Below are 12,724 nucleotides of genomic sequence, written 5' to 3'. Positions count from 1 at the left end.
CAGCATCCACGGCCCCATGAAGAACTGTTAGGTCAGTGTAGTTCCTGAGGTCATTATAGGCACTAATTGCAGATGTAAAGGCAGATCCTTGACGGTGTGATAGCCGTGGACAGTACCCTGTGGAGACTGTCTCTTGGTCACAGGCTGTCCATCCACAGCAACAGTGAGCACCACCAAGCGACGAGACTCTGACCAGGGGTAGAGCTAATGGTCACACTTGGGAGTAGGATGTATAGCTCTACAGAGAAAGATACTGCATTTTGTAAGACTGAAGATTTGACAACGTTGATGTGTCGTATGCAAAAGATTCGGCTCTTCTTTACCTGCTTATTTCGACCAATACAACTCAAATGCACGTTCTTCTGCTTTGACAAAAAGTTAGAGTAAAAGTTTATGTACAATTTTCATCCATTAGAAACTACACATTTGTTTAAAATATCGCAAATTGTGCAATGAGCCGTTTAAAAGACGAAAGAGTTGACTCCGGTTCGTGAGTCGAGTCCACTGAAAAGATTCGGAACTCCAATCACAAGAACACGTGGATTTAAAGACACGCCCCAATGATGGACCAGTCATAAGACACGCCCACTGAAGCATCTCCTATCGTCTACCAAGCCTCTTTTCATCCCAGGTCTTGGAGAAAAAGATGAAGTTAGAGGTTTAAAATCCGGGTCTTGGAGAAAAAGATGAAGTTAGAGGTTTAAAACGTGACCGAAAAGCAAAATGCAAGTTTAGTATTTTTTTCCTTTTCCCAATACATCACGTTCCGGTAATATTAATGAAACGTAACCGGTAAGTTTGTCTGAAATTGTGTTTCTTTTAAAGGAAAGATTGTCTCTTTTCGTCTGTTTGTGGTTTATTGTTTGTAGGTTGAGGCGGCGCACGCGCTCAGCATGGAGCAGCAGGTGGGCGGCGGAGCGCGTGCGTCCGCGTAAAAACCGAAAAATGGCGCATGCGTCAATCAGAACAGCTACAGCTTTCTCTCTCTCTTACTCTCTCAGACAGTAAGAGAGAGAGAAAGCTGTAGCTCTCTCTCTCTCTCTTACTCTCCGACAGACAGACACAGAGATTAGAAAGACAGACAGACAGGTGTAGCTGTTCTGATCGACGCATGCGCCATTTTTCGGTTTTTACGAAAAATGAAGCGTTATAATAAAGGGTAATCTATACATTTAGATACAGAGAACTGTAAAGCTGTAAAGGTATTAAACTTTAGTGGATTAATCCTCAACTCGCGCTCAAACTGGACACAGTCTCTCTCTGTTCAGTTTGAGCGCGAGCTGAGGATTAATCCACTGAAGTTTAATACCTTTACAGTTCTCAGTATCTAAATGTATAGATTAATCTTTATTATAACGCTTCAAATGTAGCAGGTAGTAAGTAATGAGCTGTTCCAGAATAATCCTCAGTGACAGGGGTGTGAGTTGAGTGGAGTTACAGTTACAGGTTACAGTTACCACCTCAAACAGTTTTATTGCTCTTATACCGCAGCAGTTTGCCAGAGATTACAGTTTTTAAGCCTCTGCCACTCAGCAGCAGACAGAAATGGTTTTAGGTCGCCTGTGTCCGATCAGGATCATCATTTGAGTGATATCTCAAGAACGAGTGGCTCAATGTGTGTAGAATTCATATAGACTTAGTTTTCTAACCAGTAGAGGACTACATGTTGGAACTGATCCAAAAAAAGTCACTGAAAGGTCAGATGCCTGAATGCTTATCCTTTCTGTATTTGAACTATTTCACAAACTGTCTAATCTCTCTGTCTGTCTGTCTGTCTAATCTATCTGTCTGTCTGACTGTCTAATCTCTCTGTCTGTCTAATCTCTGTCTAATCTGTCTGTCTGTCTGTCTACTGTCTAATCATTTTCTCATTTTCTTTTATTTTTCTCAGAAAGCACAAAGTTCAGGGTATGTTCTGGCTGCCATTGGTGCTGATAATTAGTCCACACTTTTTAATTAATGACTCTAATACACCATTAGAGAATAATCATTGCACGTAAATGACAGAGCTCTCGATAGAGTTCAGAGACGAGGCTCAGTTCCCCCCGTATCATCATCACACTTCAGACACGCACTCACTCCGGATGAGTGTCTGATGGAATGACGGAAGTGTACTGAGTGTGTGTGTGAGAAATATGAGTGTTAGGAGTGTGTGTGTGTGTGTGTGTGTGTGTAAGATTTAACTCGTGACCATCTGAACATCTAAACTCCTGTTTACATGAAGTTCGGCTTTGCAGCACAAAATATGAGGCATTTCCAAACTCGATTTAAAAAAATATATAGTGTATTTTTCAACCTATTGCCTTTGAACTGTGTGTGTGTGTGTGTGTGTGTGTGTGTGTGTGTGTGTGTGTGTGTGTGAGAGAGAGAGAGAGAATCATAGGAAAGAATTTGACACAGTTTTACTCTACTGGAAAATAAATGAAGATTTGCTTACACAAGCAGATTATTATATTATAACACTCTAAAAGTACAAATAATACTTCAGACTGCAGAATTTACTGCAGAATCATTTTTCACTTTACAAAATACTTTCTATTTTGCAGAGATTAGACAGTCAGACAGACAGACAGATTAGACAGACAGATGGAGAGATTAGACAGTCAGACAGACAGATTAGCCAGACAAACAGACAGAGAGATTAGACAGTCAGTCAGACAGAGAGATTAGACAGTCAGACAGATAGACAGAACTATTAGACAGTCAGACAGAGAGATTAGACAGTCAGACCTGTATCAAATGGTGCAGAAAAGGTTAGGGACCCCTGTGTTACAGGATCAAACCAAATTCATTCTTTTGTCTGATATCCAATCCACCGTTTCCCGTAGTATCCTGGCTATCAGGTCAGCGCAGATTATATTTTTCCCCAGTGAAAATCTATCAACATGTAGGACATACAGAATATTTCTGTGCATGTTATATAGAGATTAGGTTGGGAAATTTTTCAGTTTTTCCTAGATGTAACTAAGAAGATCCATCCATCCATTTCCTATACCCGCTTTATTCCTAATAAGGGTCACGGGGATCTGCTGGAACCTATCCCACCACACATTGGGTGAAAGGCAGGGGTACACCCTGGACAGGTCTAAGAAGATTCATACAAGATGATATCTCAAGGATTAAGGATTCCAGTTTTTTTTCCTGCTGAGAGAGAATCACACTGCGAGTGAAAGCAGAGCCGTTAGAGATTGCCCTTTCACAATGGGCTCATACTGTGTCCATCTGCTACACACACACACACACACTTTATCTAGCTCACTCACTAATCTGACTCCACCATGTCCACACACACACACCTTATAATGAATTAACAGCTCAGAGATTTTCTCTTTACAGTTTTTCCATATGGACAGAAGTGGCTGGATCTCTCTTGTTCCCCTGAACTACTGCAATACAACAAATTAAGCCCTTAATTCATTAAAGGTTTCTGTCTCCGCTTTGGACCAGACGACTCATGGAGGCGATGCTGAGTAACTCTGCAATCATCATGGAAGTCTTCTTCAAACTGACCGGGCTTCTCCTAGGAACGCTGCTTTCTGATTGGCTGACCGCCGTCCTGTCCCGGGATTTTACTCTGGCGGATATCCAGCAGCTCCATGTGTCAGGTGACGGGGAAACAAATAAGTTGTCAGATTTATTTATTTTTAAATTATTATTATTTAAAATGTAGTGTTCAACCCACGCTCCAATTCATCTGGAGGACGAAGGAGAGTTGGATTAAAATGCAACTGCAATTAAATGATTATAATCAGCCCTTTGGTTTATTCTTCTTACTCTCAGGTTTAATATAATGTGATGATCACAGTCAAGTAAAATCTGATCATTTATTTATTTATTTTGCTTGTATTAGGATTTAAATGCCTTATTTTAAGGGTTAAGATGTACAGTTTTTATACAAATATTAAAAAATAATCATTTATTTTATGTCGTCCTTGGTACAATTACAGTTTCCATGCTACTTATTAGATTTCCAGACCTATAGCTGGTGTAAGTTTGCTTCTCCCTGTAGTATTGAATTATATTTTTTAGGAAATGTTAACCTTTTTAATACAGGAAAAACTCACAGACTGCACTGATAAAGGAGACATCTGTATTTTTTAGCTACTCCACATCCCGGAGGATTTAAATGCTTCACTTGTGAAGATGCTGAAGATAACTACTCCTGCAACCGCTGGGCTCCTGACCAATACTGCCCCAAAGGTACACACACACATAATTTGTGTTTCTTTATCATATGAATTCATGATTAAAAGTATATATAAAAATTAAAATACTATTATTTTTAAATTATAATACAGCCAAAATGACCGGAGCACAAAAGTTTGTATACCCTTAGCCTTAGTGCATTAGGTTTCCTTCACATACAGAGTCAAATATTTTTCATTTTTGTTGCGATTAATTTATTAATATATATTAATTTATTAATATTCAGTTAATTTATTACATTGTTTATTAATATTAGATTCATTTATATTAATAGGAGATTAATTGTTGTTTTTGTTGTGATTAATTTATTAATATTTGATTCATTTATTAGATTCATTTATTAATATAAATTTATTAATAATCAGTTAATTTATTACATTGTTTATTAATATTAGATTCATTTATATTAATATGATATTAATTGCTGTTTTTCTTGTGATTCATTTATTAATATTAGATTAATAATGAAATTGAAGGATAGTCACATTTTATCATTTTTTAAAAATTATGTTTTATTTAATATTTTCTTCTTGTTAATCAGGTACAGGACACACTCAAACACTTACTTTAACAGTTCTTTAACAGTTCTGTTGCTTTCTTTGTACGTTCCCTAAACCCCTTAACTGGAACCTTTATGACTCTTTAAGCGGTCTCACTTAAAGGCAAAACATCCTGATCTTTTGTGTTATTATTTATAATTATTTCCTGCCCATTTCATGATGAAACCACAGGGGGTGAAAACTTTTGCACTCAACACACTAAGCGTCAAAATATCTGATGAACTGATGGAGTTGAACTGATGCATACATTAGAATTTTGTAAAAATGTAAAGTAAATGAAATAAAGGAATAAGTATTAATATTTAATCACATTCATATCTGCTGTGTGATTTCATCCCTACATTCACACTGTATTTAATAGTCATATTTTGTTATTTATACAATTCTGACACAAAACAGGGTTATAAATGAGGAGATGAGGAAACAGAATTCATCTGGAGTGCGAAGAAGAGAAAGATGGATTATAACAGTAGTTCAATTATTATAATCAGCCCTTACTCTCTTCTTCCTCTCAGGTTTAATATAATGTGATAATCTCAGTGAAAAAGCACGTTGCATTGATGAAGGAGACACAAATAGGTTGATGAAAGACGCCTGATGTTTTTTCTGATCTGTAAAGACACCAGGTTCTGCTACACGCGTCACCGGATGAATGCCGATGGCCAAAGTGTCTCTGTCACGAAGCGCTGTGTGTCGCAGGACGAGTGTGTGTCCACAGGCTGCGTGCAGCACCGAGCCCACATGGTACAAAACATACAGCCGGTCCTTATGTACATCATTACACTGTATACATACATCATTACACTGTATACATACATCATTACACTGTATACATACATCATTACACTGCATACATACATCATTACACTGCATACATACATCATTACACTGTATACATACATCATTACACTGTATACATACATCATCACACTGCATACATACATCATTACACTGTATACATACATCATTACACTGTATACATACATCACACTGCATACATACATCATTACACTGTATACATACATTACACTGCATACATACATCATTACACTGTATACATACATCATTACACTGCATACATACATCATTACACTGTATACATACATCACACTGCATACATACATCATTACACTGTATACATACATCACACTGCATACATACATCATTACACTGTATACATACATCATTACACTGTATACATACATCATTACACTGTATACATACATCATTACACTGCATACATACATCATTACACTGTATACATACATCACACTGCATACATACATCATTACACTGTATACATACATCACACTGCATACATACATCATTACACTGTATACATACATCATTACACTGTATACATACATCACACTGCATACATACATCATTACACTGTATACATACATCACACTGCATACATACATCATTACACTGTATACATACATCACACTGCATACATACATCATTACACTGTATACATACATCACACTGCATACATACATCATTACACTGTATACATACATCATTACACTGTATACATACATCACACTGCATACATACATCATTACACTGTATACATACATCACACTGCATACATACATCATTACACTGTATACATACATCACACTGCATACATACATCATTACACTGTATACATACATCACACTGCATACATACATCATTACACTGCATACATACATCATTACACTGCATACATACATCATTACACTGCATACATACATCATTACACTGCATACATACATCATTACACTGTATACATACATCATTACACTGCATACATACATCATTACACTGTATACATACATCACACTGCATACATACATCATTACACTGCATACATACATCATTACACTGTATACATACATCACACTGCATACATACATCATTACACTGTATACATACATCACACTGCATACATACATCATTACACTGTATACATACATCACACTGCATACATACATCATTACACTGCATACATACATCATTACACTGCATACATACATCATTACACTGTATACATACATCATTACACTGCATACATACATTACACTGCATACATACATCATTACACTGTATACATACATCATTACACTGCATACATACATCATTACACTGTATACATACATCACACTGCATACATACATCATTACACTGCATACATACATCATTACACTGTATACATACATCACACTGCATACATACATCATTACACTGTATACATACATCACACTGCATACATACATCATTACACTGTATACATACATCACACTGCATACATACATCATTACACTGTATACATACATCACACTGCATACATACATCATTACACTGTATACATACATCACACTGCATACATACATCAGTACACTGCATACATACATCATTACACTGTATACATACATCAGTACACTGCATACATACATCACACTGCATACATCATTACACTGTATACATACATCACACTGCATACATACATCAGTACACTGCATACATACATCATTACACTGTATACATACATCATTACACTGTATACATACATCATCACACTGCATACATACATCATTACACTGTATACATACATCATTACACTGCATACATACATCATTACACTGTATACATACATCATCACACTGTATACATACATCCATCACACTGCATACATACATCATCACACTGCATACATACATCATCACACTGTATACATACATCACACTGTATACATACATCACACTGCATACATACATCATCACACTGCATACATACATCATCACACTGTATACATACATCATCACACTGTATACATACATCACACTGTATACATACATCATTACACTGCATACATACATCATTACACTGTATACATACATCATTACACTGCATACATACATCATTACACTGCATACATACATCACACTGTATACATACATCATTACACTGCATACATACATCATTACACTGTATACATACATCATTACACTGTATACATACATCATCACACTGCATACATACATCATCACACTGTATACATACATCATTACACTGCATACATACATTACACTGTATACATACATCATCACACTGTATACATACATCATCACACTGTATACATACATCACACTGCATACATACATCATTACACTGTATACATACATCATTACACTGTATACATACATCATCACACTGCATACATACATTACACTGTATACATACATCATCACACTGTATACATACATCATCACACTGTATACATACATCATTACACTGTATACATACATCATTACACTGTATACATACATCATCACACTGCATACATACATTACACTGTATACATACATCATCACACTGTATACATACATCATCACACTGTATACATACATCATCACACTGCATACATACATCATTACACTGTATACATACATCATTACACTGCATACATACATTACACTGTATACATACATCATCACACTGTATACATACATCATCACACTGCATACATACATCATTACACTCCATACATACATCATTACACTGTATACATACATCATTACACTGCATACATACATCACACTGCATACATACATCATCACACTGCATACATACATCATCACACTGTATACATACATCATTACACTGTATACATACATTGCACTGTATACATACATCATCACACTGCATACATACATCATCACACTGCATACATACATCATCACACTGCATACATCCATCACACTGTATACATACATCCATCACACTGCATACATACATCATCACACTGCATACATACATCATCACACTGCATACATACATCACACTGTATACATACATCATCACACTGCATACATACATCATCACACTGCATACATACATCATCACACTGCATACATACATCACACTGCATACATACATCATCACACTGCATACATACATCATTACACTGTATACATACATCATTACACTGCATACATACATCACACTGCATACATACATCACACTGCATACATACATCATTACACTGCATACATACATCACACTGTATACATACATCATTACACTGCATACATACATCATTACACTGTATACATACATCATTACACTGCATACATACATCACACTGCATACATACATCACACTGCATACATACATCATTACACTGCATACATACATCATCACACTGTATACATACATCATTACACTGCATACATACATCATCACACTGCATACATACATCATCACACTGCATACATACATCACACTGCATACATACATCACACTGCATACATACATCACACTGCATACATACATCATTACACTGCATACATACATCATTACACTGCATACATACATCACACTGTATACATACATCATCACACTGTATACATACATCATTACACTGTATACATACATCATCACACTGCATACATACATCATCACACTGTATACATACATCACACTGCATACATACATCACACTGCATACATACATCATTACACTGCATACATACATCACACTGCATACATCATTACACTGTATACATACATCACACTGCATACATACATCAGTACACTGCATACATACATCATTACACTGTATACATACATCATTACACTGTATACATACATCATCACACTGCATACATACATCATTACACTGTATACATACATCATTACACTGCATACATACATCATTACACTGTATACATACATTACACTGTATACATACATCATTACACTGCATACATACATCATTACACTGCATACATACATCATCACACTGCATACATACATCACACTGCATACATACATCACACTGCATACATACATCATCACACTGTATACATACATCATCACACTGTATACATACATCATTACACTGTATACATACATCATCACACTGCATACATACATCACACTGTATACATACATCATCACACTGCATACATACATCACACTGCATACATACATCATTACACTGCATACATACATCATCACACTGCATACATACATCACACTGCATACATACATCATCACACTGTATACATACATCATCACACTGTATACATACATCATTACACTGTATACATACATCATCACACTGCATACATACATCATTACACTGTATACATACATCATTACACTGTATACATACATCATCACACTGTATACATACATTACACTGTATACATACATCATCACACTGTATACATACATCATCACACTGCATACATACATCATTACACTGCATACATACATCATCACACTGCATACATACATTACACTGTATACATACATCATCACACTGTATACATACATCATCACACTGCATACATACATCATTACACTGCATACATACATCATCACACTGCATACATACATCACACTGTATACATACATCCATCACACTGCATACATACATCATCACACTGCATACATACATCATCACACTGTATACATACATCACACTGTATACATACATCACACTGCATACATACATCATCACACTGTATACATACATCATCACACTGTATACATACATCATCACACTGTATACATACATCACACTGTATACATACATCATTACACTGCATACATACATCATTACACTGTATACATACATCATTACACTGCATACATACATCACACTGCATACATACATCATTACACTGCATACATACATCATCACACTGCATACATACATCACACTGTATACATACATCCATCACACTGCATACATACATCATCACACTGCATACATACATCATCACACTGTATACATACATCACACTGTATACATACATCACACTGCATACATACATCATCACACTGTATACATACATCATCACACTGTATACATACATCATCACACTGTATACATACATCACACTGTATACATACATCATTACACTGCATACATACATCATTACACTGTATACATACATCATTACACTGCATACATACATCACACTGCATACATACATCATTACACTGCATACATACATCACACTGTATACATACATCATTACACTGCATACATACATCATTACACTGTATACATACATCATTACACTGCATACATACATCATCACACTGCATACATACATCATCACACTGTATACATACATCACACTGCATACATACATCATCACACTGTATACATACATCATTACACTGCATACATACATTACACTGTATACATACATCATCACACTGTATACATACATCATCACACTGTATACATACATCATTACACTGTATACATACATCATCACACTGTATACATACATCATTACACTGCATACATACATTACACTGTATACATACATCATCACACTGTATACATACATCATCACACTGTATACATACATCATCACACTGTATACATACATCACACTGTATACATACATCATCACACTGTATACATACATCATTACACTGTATACATACATTACACTGTATACATACATCATCACACTGTATACATACATCATCACACTGTATACATACATCATTACACTGTATACATACATCATCACACTGTATACATACATCATCACACTGCATACATACATCATTACACTGCATACATACATCATCACACTGCATACATACATCATTACACTGCATACATACATCATCACACTGCATACATACATCATTAAACACCTTTTAACTCCCTGCTGTTTAAACTCTGCAGGTCTGCGCTTCCTGTTGTGAAGGAAACATCTGTAACCTGCCGGTTCCGTGGAACAAGACTGCCGCCATCTTCTCTACAATCTCCCCAATAAACCGAGTGATCAGAGTGTCTCCTGGGAAAATCAGCACTCTCTGCATCATCATCTTCATGCTTAATAACTTCAGTTAGTGTTGAGCCGCTCAGTGAGCCGCTCTCTGCATCATCATCATCATCATCATCATCTTCGTCTTGCTTAATAACTTCGGTTAGTGTTGAACTTCTGAGTGAGACGCGGTCTGCATCATCATCATCATCATCATCATCTTCATGCTTAATAACTTCAGTTAGCTTTAAGTTTCTCAGTGAGCCGCTCTCTGCATCATCATCATCATCATCATCATCATCATCATCATCATCTTCGTCTTGCTTAATAACTTCAGTTAGCTTCGAGTTTCCCCGGGAGGCGCCGTCTGCATCATCATCATCTTCTTTATGCTTAAAAACTTTAGTTAGCTTTGAGCTGCTCAGTGAGACGCTCTCTGCATGATCATCATCATCATCATCATCTTCTTCATGCTTAATAACTTCAGTTAGCTTTGAGCTGCTCAGTGAGACGCTCTCTGCATGATCATCATCATCATCATCTTCTTCATGCCTAATAACTTCAGTTAGCTTTATACATTTCAGCATGGAGATATTTTCTTTCCTCAATACTTGCTGTAAAGTGTTTATAACAGCATTCTGATATTTACCATATGATTGGTAGAGTGTTGTACGGAATACAGTAGATTAAATAAGCATTGCAAGACGAATTGCACTGTATAATATAACAAATAAAAAAGGTATATGTTGATACAAGCTCCTGCAATGTATGTGTTAAATTAAATTTGTGCATTCCAATATTAGATAGAGCGCTCTCTCTCTCTCTCTCTCTCTCTCTCTCTCTCTCTCTCTCTCTCTCTCTCTCTCTCTCTCTCTCTCTCTATCACTCTCTTCAGCTGAGATACAACTCCAATTTATAGCCACTGTTCCTTCCTTGGACCACTTTTGATAGATACTGACCACTGCAGACTGGGAACACCCTACAAGAGCTGCAGTTTTGGAGATCCAGTCGTTTAGCCATCACACTTCGGCCCTTGGTCAAACTCGCTCAAATCCTTATGCTTGTCCATTTTTCCTGCTTCTAACATCAACTTTGAGGACAAAATGTTGACTTGCTGTCTAATATATCCCACCCACTAACAGGTGCCATGATGGAGATCATCAGC

At 36.3% G+C, this 12,724-nt stretch overlaps 1 protein-coding gene across 2 annotated transcripts; it reads left to right on the top strand.

The window, feature by feature from the left end:
• Nucleotides 1-573: 573 nt before the first annotated feature.
• Nucleotides 574-12,289, top strand: LOC131361339 (ly6/PLAUR domain-containing protein 6-like). Of its 2 annotated transcripts, none has more exons than XM_058402373.1 (5): nucleotides 574-792; nucleotides 3,448-3,605; nucleotides 4,102-4,200; nucleotides 5,386-5,510; nucleotides 11,478-12,289. In XM_058402373.1, the coding sequence occupies exons 1-5, from the start codon at nucleotides 779-781 to the stop codon at nucleotides 11,643-11,645; spliced, it is 564 nt and encodes a 187-aa protein (XP_058258356.1). In that variant the 5' UTR covers nucleotides 574-778; the 3' UTR covers nucleotides 11,646-12,289. The 2 variants fall into 2 exon arrangements, with proteins under 2 accessions (XP_058258356.1, XP_058258357.1); XM_058402374.1 differs by having other exon boundaries at nucleotides 3,337-3,605.
• The last annotated feature ends 435 nt before the right edge of the window (nucleotides 12,290-12,724 follow it).

Source organism: Hemibagrus wyckioides, linkage group LG11, assembly GCF_019097595.1.
Source record: "Hemibagrus wyckioides isolate EC202008001 linkage group LG11, SWU_Hwy_1.0, whole genome shotgun sequence".
In the NCBI taxonomy this organism is placed as follows: domain Eukaryota; kingdom Metazoa; phylum Chordata; class Actinopteri; order Siluriformes; family Bagridae; genus Hemibagrus; species Hemibagrus wyckioides.
The sequence above is the reverse complement of the archived record's forward strand: the minus strand, read 5'-3'. Positions and strand labels throughout refer to the sequence as shown.